We start from the raw sequence: 12,203 nt of genomic DNA, 5'->3' as shown, positions 1-12,203 counted from the left end.
TCGGGATCGGATCCCCTTCTAAATTCACTACTCAATCTTACTCAGCATGACAAATATATCAGACCCTAGCAGTAGTATTGGTTTACTAGTGTACGTTGGAACGATTTATTATGTCATAATTAGGTCTGCTTAGTGCAATGTTGTCTAGTAATAATTTTTCGGAATCAGATCCCCTTCTCAATTTTCTACTATATCTTAGTGCAATGTTGTCTAGTAATATTTTTCCGGGATCGGATGCCCTTCTAAATTCACTAATCTATCTTACTCAGCATGACAACTATGTCAGACCATAGCGGTAGTATTGGTTTACTAGTGTACGTTGGAACGGTTCATTATGTCATAATTAGGTCTGCTTAGTGCAATGTTATCTAGTAATAATTTTTTGAGATCAGATCCCCTTCTAAATTCTCTACTATATCTTAGTGCAATGTTATCTAGTAGTATTTTTCGGGATCGGATCCCCTTCTAAATTCACTACTCTATCTTACTCAGCATGACAAATATATCAGACCCTTGCAGTAGTATTGGTTTACTAGTGTACGTTGGAACGATTTATTATGTCATAATTAGGTATGGTTAGTGCAATGTTGTCTAGTAATAATTTTTCGGGATCAGATCCCCTTCTAAATTTTCTACTATATCTTAGTGCAATGTTGTCTAGTAATATTTTGCCGGGATCGGATGCCCTTCTAAATTCACTAATCTATCTTACTAAGCATGACAACTATATGAGACCCTAGCGGTAGTATTGGTTTACTAGTGTACGTTGGAACGGTTCATTATATCATAATTAGGTCTGCTTAGTGCAATGTTATCTAGTACTAATATTTCGGGATCAGATCCCCTTCTAAATTTTCTACTATATCTTAGTGCAATGTTATCTAGTAGTATTTTTCCGGATCGGATCCCATTCTAAATTCCCTACTCTATCTTACTCAGCATGACAACTATATCAGACCCTAGCGGTAGTATTGGTTTACTATTGTACGTTGGAACGATTTATTATGTCATAATTAGGTCTGCTTAGTGCAACGTTATCTAGTAATAATTTTTCGGGAACGGATCCCCTTCTAAATTCTCTACTATATCTTAGTGCAATGTTATCTAGTAGTATTTTTGGGGATCGGATCCCCTTCTAAATTCACTACTCTGTCTTACTAAGCATGACAACTATAAGAGACCCTAGCGGTAGTATTGGTTTACTAGTGTATGTTGGAACAGTTCATTATGTCATAATTAGGTCTGCTTAGTGTAATGTTATCTAGTAATAATTTGTAGGGATCAGATCCCCGTGTAAATTTTCTACTATATCTTAGTGCAATATTATGTAGTAGTATTTTTCGAGATCGGATCCCCTTTTAAATTCACTACTCTATCTTACTCATCTTGATAACTATATCAGACCCTAGCGGTAGTAATTGTGTACTAGTGTACGTTGGAGCGATTTATTATGTCATAATTAGGTCTGCTTAGTGCAATGTTATCTAGTAATAATTTTCCGGGATCGGATCCCCATCTAAATTCTCTACTATATCTTAGTTCAATGTTTTCTAGTAGTATTTTTCAGGATCGGATCCCCTTCTAAATTCACTACTCTATCTTACTCAGCATGACAATTATATCAGACCCTAGCGGTAGTATTGGTTTGCTAGTGTGCGTTGGAACGATTTATTATGTCATAATTAGTTCTGCTTAGTGTAATGTTGTCTAGTAATAATTTTTCGGGATCGGATCCCCTTCTAAATTCTCTAATATGTCTTAGTGAAATGTTATCTAGTAGTATTTTTGGGGATCGGATCCCCTTCTAAATTCTCTACTCTATCTTACTAAGCATGACAACTTTATGCCAACCTAGCGGTTGTATTGGTTTACTAGACTACGTTGGATCAGTTCATTATGTCATAATTAGGTCTGCTTAGTGCAATGTTATCTAGTAATAATGTTTCGGGATCAGATCCCCTTCTAAATTCTCTACTATATCTTAGTGCAATGTTATCTTGTAGTATTTTTCGGGATCGGATCTCCTTCTAAATTCACTACTCTATCTTACTCAGCATGAAAATATATCAGACCCTAGCAGTAGTATAGGTTTACTAGTCTACGTTGGAACGATTTATTATGTCATAATTAGGTCTGCTTTGTGCAATGTTGTCTAGTAATAATTTTTCGGGAACAGATCCCCTTCTAAATTTTCTACTATATCTTAGTGCAATGTTATCTAGTAGTATTTTTTGGGATCGGATCCCCTTCTAAATTCACTAATCTATCTTACTCAGCATGACAACTATATGAGACCCTAGAGGTAGTATTGGTTTATTAGTATACGTTGGAATTGTTCATTATATCATAATTAGGTTTGCTTAGTGCAATGTTATCTAGTAATTATTTTTCGGGATCAGATCCCCTTCTAAATTCTCTACTATATCTTAGTGTAATGTTATCTAGTAGTATTTTTCGGGATCGGATCCCCTTCTAAATTCACTACTCAATCTTACTCAGCATGACAAATATATCAGACCCTAGCAGTAGTATTGGTTTACTAGTGTACGTTGGAACGATTTATTATGTCATAATTAGGTCTGCTTAGTGCAATGTTGTCTAGTAATAATTTTTCGGAATCAGATCCCCTTCTCAATTTTCTACTATATCTTAGTGCAATGTTGTCTAGTAATATTTTTCCGGGATCGGATGCCCTTCTAAATTCACTAATCTATCTTACTCAGCATGACAACTATGTCAGACCATAGCGGTAGTATTGGTTTACTAGTGTACGTTGGAACGGTTCATTATGTCATAATTAGGTCTGCTTAGTGCAATGTTATCTAGTAATAATTTTTTGAGATCAGATCCCCTTCTAAATTCTCTACTATATCTTAGTGCAATGTTATCTAGTAGTATTTTTCGGGATCGGATCCCCTTCTAAATTCACTACTCTATCTTACTCAGCATGACAAATATATCAGACCCTTGCAGTAGTATTGGTTTACTAGTGTACGTTGGAACGATTTATTATGTCATAATTAGGTATGGTTAGTGCAATGTTGTCTAGTAATAATTTTTCGGGATCAGATCCCCTTCTAAATTTTCTACTATATCTTAGTGCAATGTTGTCTAGTAATATTTTGCCGGGATCGGATGCCCTTCTAAATTCACTAATCTATCTTACTAAGCATGACAACTATATGAGACCCTAGCGGTAGTATTGGTTTACTAGTGTACGTTGGAACGGTTCATTATATCATAATTAGGTCTGCTTAGTGCAATGTTATCTAGTACTAATATTTCGGGATCAGATCCCCTTCTAAATTTTCTACTATATCTTAGTGCAATGTTATCTAGTAGTATTTTTCCGGATCGGATCCCATTCTAAATTCCCTACTCTATCTTACTCAGCATGACAACTATATCAGACCCTAGCGGTAGTATTGGTTTACTATTGTACGTTGGAACGATTTATTATGTCATAATTAGGTCTGCTTAGTGCAACGTTATCTAGTAATAATTTTTCGGGAACGGATCCCCTTCTAAATTCTCTACTATATCTTAGTGCAATGTTATCTAGTAGTATTTTTGGGGATCGGATCCCCTTCTAAATTCACTACTCTGTCTTACTAAGCATGACAACTATAAGAGACCCTAGCGGTAGTATTGTTTTACTAGTGTATGTTGGAACAGTTCATTATGTCATAATTAGGTCTGCTTAGTGTAATGTTATCTAGTAATAATTTGTAGGGATCAGATCCCCGTGTAAATTTTCTACTATATCTTAGTGCAATATTATGTAGTAGTATTTTTCGAGATCGGATCCCCTTTTAAATTCACTACTCTATCTTACTCATCTTGATAACTATATCAGACCCTAGCGGTAGTAATTGTGTACTAGTGTACGTTGGAGCGATTTATTATGTCATAATTAGGTCTGCTTAGTGCAATGTTATCTAGTAATAATTTTCCGGGATCGGATCCCCATCTAAATTCTCTACTATATCTTAGTTCAATGTTTTCTAGTAGTATTTTTCAGGATCGGATCCCCTTCTAAATTCACTACTCTATCTTACTCAGCATGACAATTATATCAGACCCTAGCGGTAGTATTGGTTTGCTAGTGTGAGTTGGAACGATTTATTATGTCATAATTAGTTCTGCTTAGTGTAATGTTGTCTAGTAATAATTTTTCGGGATCGGATCCCCTTCTAAATTCTCTAATATGTCTTAGTGAAATGTTATCTAGTAGTATTTTTGGGGATCGGATCCCCTTCTAAATTCTCTACTCTATCTTACTAAGCATGACAACTTTATGCCAACCTAGCGGTTGTATTGGTTTACTAGACTACGTTGGATCAGTTCATTATGTCATAATTATGTCTGCTTAGTGCAATGTTATCTAGTAATAATGTTTCGGGATCAGATCCCCTTCTAAATTCTCTACTATATCTTAGTGTAATGTTATCTTGTAGTATTTTTCGGGATCGGATCTCCTTCTAAATTCACTACTCTATCTTACTCAGCATGAAAATATATCAGACCCTAGCAGTAGTATAGGATTACTAGTCTACGTTGGAACGATTTATTATGTCATAATTAGGTCTGCTTTGTGCAATGTTGTCTAGTAATAATTTTTCGGGAACAGATCCCCATCTAAATTTTCTACTATATCTTAGTGCAATGTTATCTAGTAGTATTTTTTGGGATCGGATCCCCTTCTAAATTCACTAATCTATCTTACTCAGCATGACAACTATATGAGACCCTAGAGGTAGTATTGGTTTATTAGTATACGTTGGAATTGTTCATTATATCATAATTAGGTTTGCTTAGTGCAATGTTATCTAGTAATTATTTTTCGGGATCAGATCCCCTTCTAAATTCTCTACTATATCTTAGTGTAATGTTATCTAGTAGTATTTTTCGGGATCGGATCCCCTTCTAAATTCACTACTCTATCTTACTCAGCATGACAAATATATCAGACCCTAGCAGTAGTATTGGTTTACTAGTGTACGTTGGAACGATTTATTATGTCATAATTAGGTCTGCTTAGTGCAATGTTGTCTAGTAATAATTTTTCGGGATCACATCCCCTTCTAAATTTTCTACTATATCTTAGTGCAATGTTGTCTAGTAATATTTTTCCGGGATCGGATGCCCTTCTAAATTCACTAATCTATCTTACTCAGCATGACAACTATGTCAGACCATAGCGGTAGTGTTGGTTTACTAGTGTACGTTGGAACGGTTCATTATGTCATAATTAGGTCTGCTTAGTGCAATGTTATCTAGTAATAATTTTTTGAGATCAGATCCCCTTCTAAATTCTCTACTATATCTTAGTGCAATGTTATCTAGTAGTATTTTTCGGGATCGGATCCCCTTCTAAATTCACTACTCTATCTTACTCAGCATGACAAATATATCAGACCCTAGCAGTAGTATTGGTTTACTAGTGTACGTTGGAACGATTTATTATGTCATAATTAGGTATGGTTAGTGCAATGTTGTCTAGTAATAATTTTTCGGGATCAGATCCCCTTCTAAATTTTCTACTATATCTTAGTGCAATGTTGTCTAGTAATATTTTGCCGGGATCGGATGCCCTTCTAAATTCACTAATCTATCTTACTAAGCATGACAACTATATGAGACCCTAGCGGTAGTATTGGTTTACTAGTGTACGTTGGAACGGTTCATGATGTCATAATTAGGTCTGCTTAGTGCAATGTTATCTAGTAATAATTTTTCAGGATCAGATCCCCTTCTAAATTTTCTACTATATCTTAGTGCAATGTTATCTAGTAGTATTTTTCCGGATCGGATCCCCTTCTAAATTCACTACTCTATCTTACTCAGCATGACAACTATGTCAGACCATAGCGGTAGTATTGGTTTACTAGTTTACGTTGGAACGGTTCATTATGTCATAATTAGGTCTACTTAGTGCAATGTTATCTAGTAATAATTTTTTGAGATCAGATCCCCTTCTAAATTCTCGACTATATCTTAGTGCAATGTTATCTAGTAGTATTTTTCGGGATCGGATCCCCTTCTAAATTCACTACTCTATCTTACTCAGCATGACAAATATATCAGACCCTAGCAGTAGTATTGGTTTACTAGTGTACGTTGGAACGATTTATTATGTCATAATTAGGTAAGCTTAGTGCAATGTTGTCTAGTAATAATTTTTCGGGATCAGATCCCCTTCTAAATTTTCTACTATATCTTAGTGCAATGTTGTCTAGTAATATTTTGCCGGGATCGGATGCCCTTCTAAATTCACTAATCTATCTTACTAAGCATGACAACTATATGAGACCCTAGCGGTAGTATTGGTTTACTAGTGTACGTTGGAACGGTTCATTATGTCATAATTAGGTCTGCTTAGTGCAATGTTATCTAGTAATAATTTTTCGGGATCAGATCCCCTTCTAAATTCTCTACTTTATCTTAGTGCAATGTTATCTAGTAGTACTTTTCGGGATCGGATCCCCTTCTAAATTCACTACTCTATCTTACTCGCCATGACAACTATATCAGACCCTTGCGGTAGTATTGCTTTACTAGTGTTCGTTGGAACGATTTATTATGTCATAATTTGGTCTGCTTTGTGCAATGTTATCTAGTAATAATTTTTCGGGATCGGATGCCATCATAAATTCACTATTATATCATAGTGCAATGTTTTCTAGTAGTATTTTTCAGGATCGGATCCCTTTCTAAATTCACTACTCTGTCTTTCTCAGCATGACAACTATATCAGACCTTAGCAGTAGTATTGGTTTACTAGTGTACGTTGGAACTATTCATTATGTCAAAATTAGGTCTGCTTAGTGAAATGCTATCTAGTCATAATTTTTCGGGATAGGATGCCATTCTAAATTCTATACTATATTTTAGTGCAATGTTATCTAGTATTATTTTTTCTGGATCGGATCCCCTTCTAAACTCACTACTCTATCTTACTCAGCATGACAACTATATGAGACCCTAGCGGTAGTATTGGTTTATTAGTGTACGTTGGAACGGTTCATTATGTCATAATTAGGTCTGCTTAGTGCAATGTTATCTAGTAATAATTTTTCGGGATCGGATCCCCTTCTAAATTCTCTACTATATCTTAGTGCAATGTTATCTAGTAGTATTTTTCGGGATCGGATCCCATTCTAAATTCACTACTCTATCTTACTCAGCATGACAACTATATCAGACCCTAGCGGTAGTATTGGTTTACTACTGTACGTTGGAACGATTTATTATGTCATAATTTGGTCTGCTTAGTGCAACGTTATCTAGTAATAATTTTTCGGGAACGGATCCCCTTCTAAATTCTCTACTATATCTTAGTGCAATGTTATCTAGTAGTATTTTTGGGGATCGGATCCCCTTCTAAATTCACTACTCTGTCTTACTAAGCATGACAACTATAAGAGACCCTAGCGGTAGTAATTGTGTACTAGTGTACGTTGGAGCGATTTATTATGTCATAATTAGGTCTGCTTAGTGCAATATTATCTAGTAATAATTTTCCGGGATCGGATCCCCATCTAAATTCTCTACTATATCTTAGTTCAATGTTTTCTAGTAGTATTTTTCGGGATCGGATCCCCTTCTATATTCACTACTCTATCTTACTCAGCATGACAATTATATCAGACCCTAGCGGTAGTATTGGTTTGCTAGTGTACGTTGGAACGATTTATTATGTCATAATTAGGTCTGCTTAGAGTAATGTTGTCTAGTAATAATTTTTCGGGATCGGATCCCCTTCTAAATTCTCTAATATGTCTTAGTGAAATGTTATGTAGTAGTATTTTTGGGGATCGTATCCCCTTCTAAATTCTCTACTCTATCTTACTAAGCATGACAACTTTATGCGAACCTAGCGGTAGTATTGGTTTACTAGAGTACGTTGGATCAGTTCATTATGACATAATTAGGTCTGCTTAGTGCAATGTTATCTAGTAATAATGTTTCGGGATCAGATCCCCTTCTACATTCTCTTCTATATCTTAGTGCAATGTTATCTTGTAGTATTTTTCGGGATTGGATCTCCTTCTAAATTCACTACTCTATCTTACTCAGCATGACAAATATATCAGACCCTAGCAGTAGTATAGGTTTACCAGTCTACGTTGGAACGATTTATTATGTCATAATTAGGTCTGCTTTGTGTAATGTTGTCTAGTAATAATTTTTCGGGATCAGATCCCCTTCTAAATTTTCTACTATATCTTAGTGCAATGTTATCTAGTAGTATTTTTTGGGATCGGATCCCCTTCTAAATTCACTAATCTATCTTACTCAGCATGACAACTATATGAGACCCTAGCGGTAGTATTGGTTTATTAGGGTACGTTGGAATTGTTCATTATATCATAATTAGGTTTGCTTAGTGCAATGTTATCTAGTAATTATTTTTCGGGATCAGATCCCCTTCTAAATTCTCTACTATATCTTAGTGTAATGTTATCTAGTAGTATTTTTCGGGATCGGATCCCCTTATAAATTCACTACTCTATCTTACTCAGCATGACAAATATATCAGACCCTAGCAGTAGTATTGGTTTACTAGTCTACGTTGGAACGATTTATTATGTCATAATTAGGTCTGCTTAGTGCAATGTTGTCTAGTAATTATTTTTCGGGATCAGATCCCCTTCTAAATTTTCTACTATATCTTAGTGCAATGTTGTCTAGTAATATTTTTCCGGGATCGGATGCCCTTCTAAATTCACTAATCTATCTTACTCAGCATGACAACTATATGAGACCCTAGCGGTAGTATTGGTTTACTAGTGTACGTTGGAACGGTTCATTATGTCATAATTAGGTCTGCTTAGTGCAATGTTATCTAGTAATAATTTTTCGGGATCAGATCCCCTTCGAAATTCTCTACTTTATCTTAGTGCAATGTTATCTAGTAGTATTTTTCGGGATCGGATCCCCTTCTAAATTCACTACTCTATCTTACTCAGCATGACAACTATATCAGACCCTTGCGGTAGTATTGGTTTACTAGTGTACGTTGGAACGATTTATTATGTCATAATTAGGTTTACTTTGTGCAATGTTATCTAGTAATAATTTTTCGGGATCGGATGCCATTATAAATTCACTATTATATCATAGTCCAATGTTTTCTAGTAGTATTTTTCAGGATTGGATCACCTTCTAAAATCCCTACTCTGTCTTTCTCAGCATGACAACTATATCTAACCATAGAGGTAGTATTGGTTTACTAGTGTACGTTGGAACGATTTATTATGTCATAATTAGGTCTGCTTAGTGCAATGTTATCTAGTAATAATTTTTCGGGATCGGATGCCATTATAAATTCACTACTATATCATAGTGCAATGTTTTCTAGTAGTATTTTTCAGGATCGGATCCCCATCTAAATTCACTACTATGTCTTACTCAGCATGACACCAATATCAGACCCTAGTGGTAGTATTGGTTTACTAGTGTACGTTGGAACGATTCATTATGTCATAATTAGGTCTGTTTAGTGAAATGCTATCTAGTCATAATTTTTCGGGATTTGATGCCATTCTAAATTCTCTACTATATTTTAGTGCAATGTTATCTAGTAATATTTTTTCTGGATCGGATCCCCTTCAAAATTCACTACTCTGTCTTACTCTGCATGACAACTATATGAGACCCTAGCGGTAGTATTGGTTTACTAGTGGACGTTGGTACGATTCATTATGTCATAATTAGGTCTGCTTAGTTCAATGTTATCTAGTAATAATTTTTCGGGATCGGATCCCCTTCTAAATTCTCTACTATATCTTAGTGCAATGTTGTCTAGTAATATTTTTCCGGGATCGGATCCCCTTCTAAATTCACTAATCTATCTTACTCAGCATGACAATTATATGAGACCCTAGGGGTAGTATTGGTTTACTAGTGTACGTTGGAACGGTTCATTATGTCATAATTAGGTCTGCTTAGTGCGATGTTATCTAGTAATAATTTTTCGGGATCGGATCCTCTTCTAAATTCTCTACTATATCTTAGTGCAATGTTATCTAGTAGTATTTTTGGTGATCGGATCCCCTTCTAAAGTCACTACTCTATCTTACTCAGCATGACAACTATATGAGACCCTAGCGGTTGTATTTGTTTACTAGTGTACGTTGGAACAGTTCATTATGTCATAATTAGGTCTGCTTAGTGCAATGTTGTCTAGTAATAATTTTTCGGGATCAGATCCCCTTCTAAATTTTCTACTATATCTTAGTGCAATGTTATGTAGTAGTATGTTTCGGGATCGGATCCCCTTCTAAATTCACTACACTATCTTACTCATCATGACAACTATATCAGACCCTAGCGGTAGTAATATTTTTCTAGTGTACGTTGGAACGATTTTTTATGTCATAATTAGGTCTGCTTAGTGCAATGTTATCTAGTAATTATTTTTCGGGGTCGGATCCCCTTCTAAATTCTCTAATATATCTTATTGCAATGTTATCTAGTTGTATTTTTCGGGATCGGATCCCCTTCTAAATTCACTACTCTATCTTACTAAGCATGACAACTATATGAGACCCTAGCGGTAGTATTGGTTTACTGGTGTACGTTGGAACGGTTCATTATGTCATAATTAGGTCTGCTTAGTGCACTGTTATCTAGTAATAATTTTTCAGGATCGGATCCCCTTCTAAATTCACTACTCTATCTTACTCAGAATGACTACTATATGAGACTGTAGCTGTAGTATTGGTTTACTTGTGTACGTTGGAATGGTTCATTATGTCATAATTAGGTCTGCTTAGTGCAATGTTTTCTTGTAGTATTTTTCGGGATCGGATCCCCTTCTAAATTCCCTACTCTATCTTACTCAGAATGACCACTATATGAGACCCTAGCGGTAGTATTGTTTTACTAGTATACGTTGGAACGGTTCATTATGTCATAATTTGGTATGCTTAGTGCATTGTTATCTATTAATAATTTTTTCAGGATCGGATCCCCTTCTAAATTTTTACAAGGATAAGAAAGGAGATACGGCGTTGCGATAATTATATTATCCTAAAGGATGATAAGATACCAGGTTACACTCTTTGTTTGGTGAAAAAATATATTGGTTCTGGATTAAAGCGCAATCTGTTAATCTCCAACGATGGGGATGATGTGCGATGTGATTGCTATTCTCTTGAGACAAAAGGAATTCCATGTAGACATATTTTTATTTCATTGAAGAATTTGGAGAGAAGAAGTTTGCCAATTTGTTTGGTAAATAGACGTTGGCTAAAAGATGCTAAAGAAGTTCAACTGTTAACTCAAGGTAAAGAAAGAAAGTGTCCTCATCCTAAAGTTATTGAAAATTCTAGGTACGGTGGTGTAACCACACAAACTACTATCACGTCGTACCTTGCTACAAGATCGCGAGAAGCATTTCAAAATGCTATGAAAGTTATATCAGAGTTGAATGCAAAATTTGAAAAAATGCCACCAGATGAAGAGTTAAAACATCCTCAAAATGATGAAGGAGTATTTCCTAATAATATTTTGGACTCTCAGATTAAAAAAACAAAAGGCAGACCAACTACAGTCAGTTTATCGAAATCATTCTCTGGAGGTGCAAAGAAGAGAAAACCAAAAAAATTGCTATTACATTGCAAGTATTGTGGTGAGGTTGGACATGATTCAAGGAATTGTCCTATGCAGCCAAAGTCCGCTACAAAGAAAAATGGTCATTCGAAGAATAAGAAGAAAAAAATCAATCCATGATTAGTGATGTCTTTTGTATAATTGTTTACAAACACTTTCTGTATTGCAATCATTAATTTCGGCTACAACAATATAGGGCTAATTATTGTGTTTTTTTTCAAATATTAAAAAGATGGTATTGAGAATTGGAAAATTTAATTCATTTGCATAATTAGGGCCCACACTAATAATTAGTTTGAACAATTAAATATTGAATACATGTTAAATATCAAATGCACCTCTTCATATTCAAAGACAATAACCAACTATCTAAACCCTAATTTCAAAAATTATAATTAGATGTGTAACATTTATTAATATAGAAACTCTAATTTCGGTTATGCCAATTGTGGTTTACAATTAATATTGAAATTTTTTAGCATTAAAAATACAAAATAATTGCACAACTTAAATATGGTATTGAGAAGTGAGAATTGTTAATGCACCTCTTCAAATTGAAAGACTCAAAGACTATATATATCCTA

The 12,203-nt window shown here is 34.9% G+C and overlaps 1 protein-coding gene across 1 annotated transcript; it reads left to right on the top strand.

The window, feature by feature from the left end:
* The first annotated feature begins 11,044 nt into the window (after positions 1–11,044).
* On the top strand, positions 11,045–11,739 carry LOC133825444 (uncharacterized). The gene is made up of 2 exons (XM_062258382.1): positions 11,045–11,059; positions 11,107–11,739. The coding sequence occupies exons 1-2, from the start codon at positions 11,045–11,047 to the stop codon at positions 11,737–11,739; spliced, it is 648 nt and encodes a 215-aa protein (XP_062114366.1).
* The last annotated feature ends 464 nt before the right edge of the window (positions 11,740–12,203 follow it).

This window comes from Humulus lupulus, chromosome 3, assembly GCF_963169125.1.
Source record: "Humulus lupulus chromosome 3, drHumLupu1.1, whole genome shotgun sequence".
Taxonomy (NCBI): Eukaryota; Viridiplantae; Streptophyta; class Magnoliopsida; order Rosales; family Cannabaceae; genus Humulus; species Humulus lupulus.
This window is presented reverse-complemented; position numbering and strand designations above follow the sequence as displayed.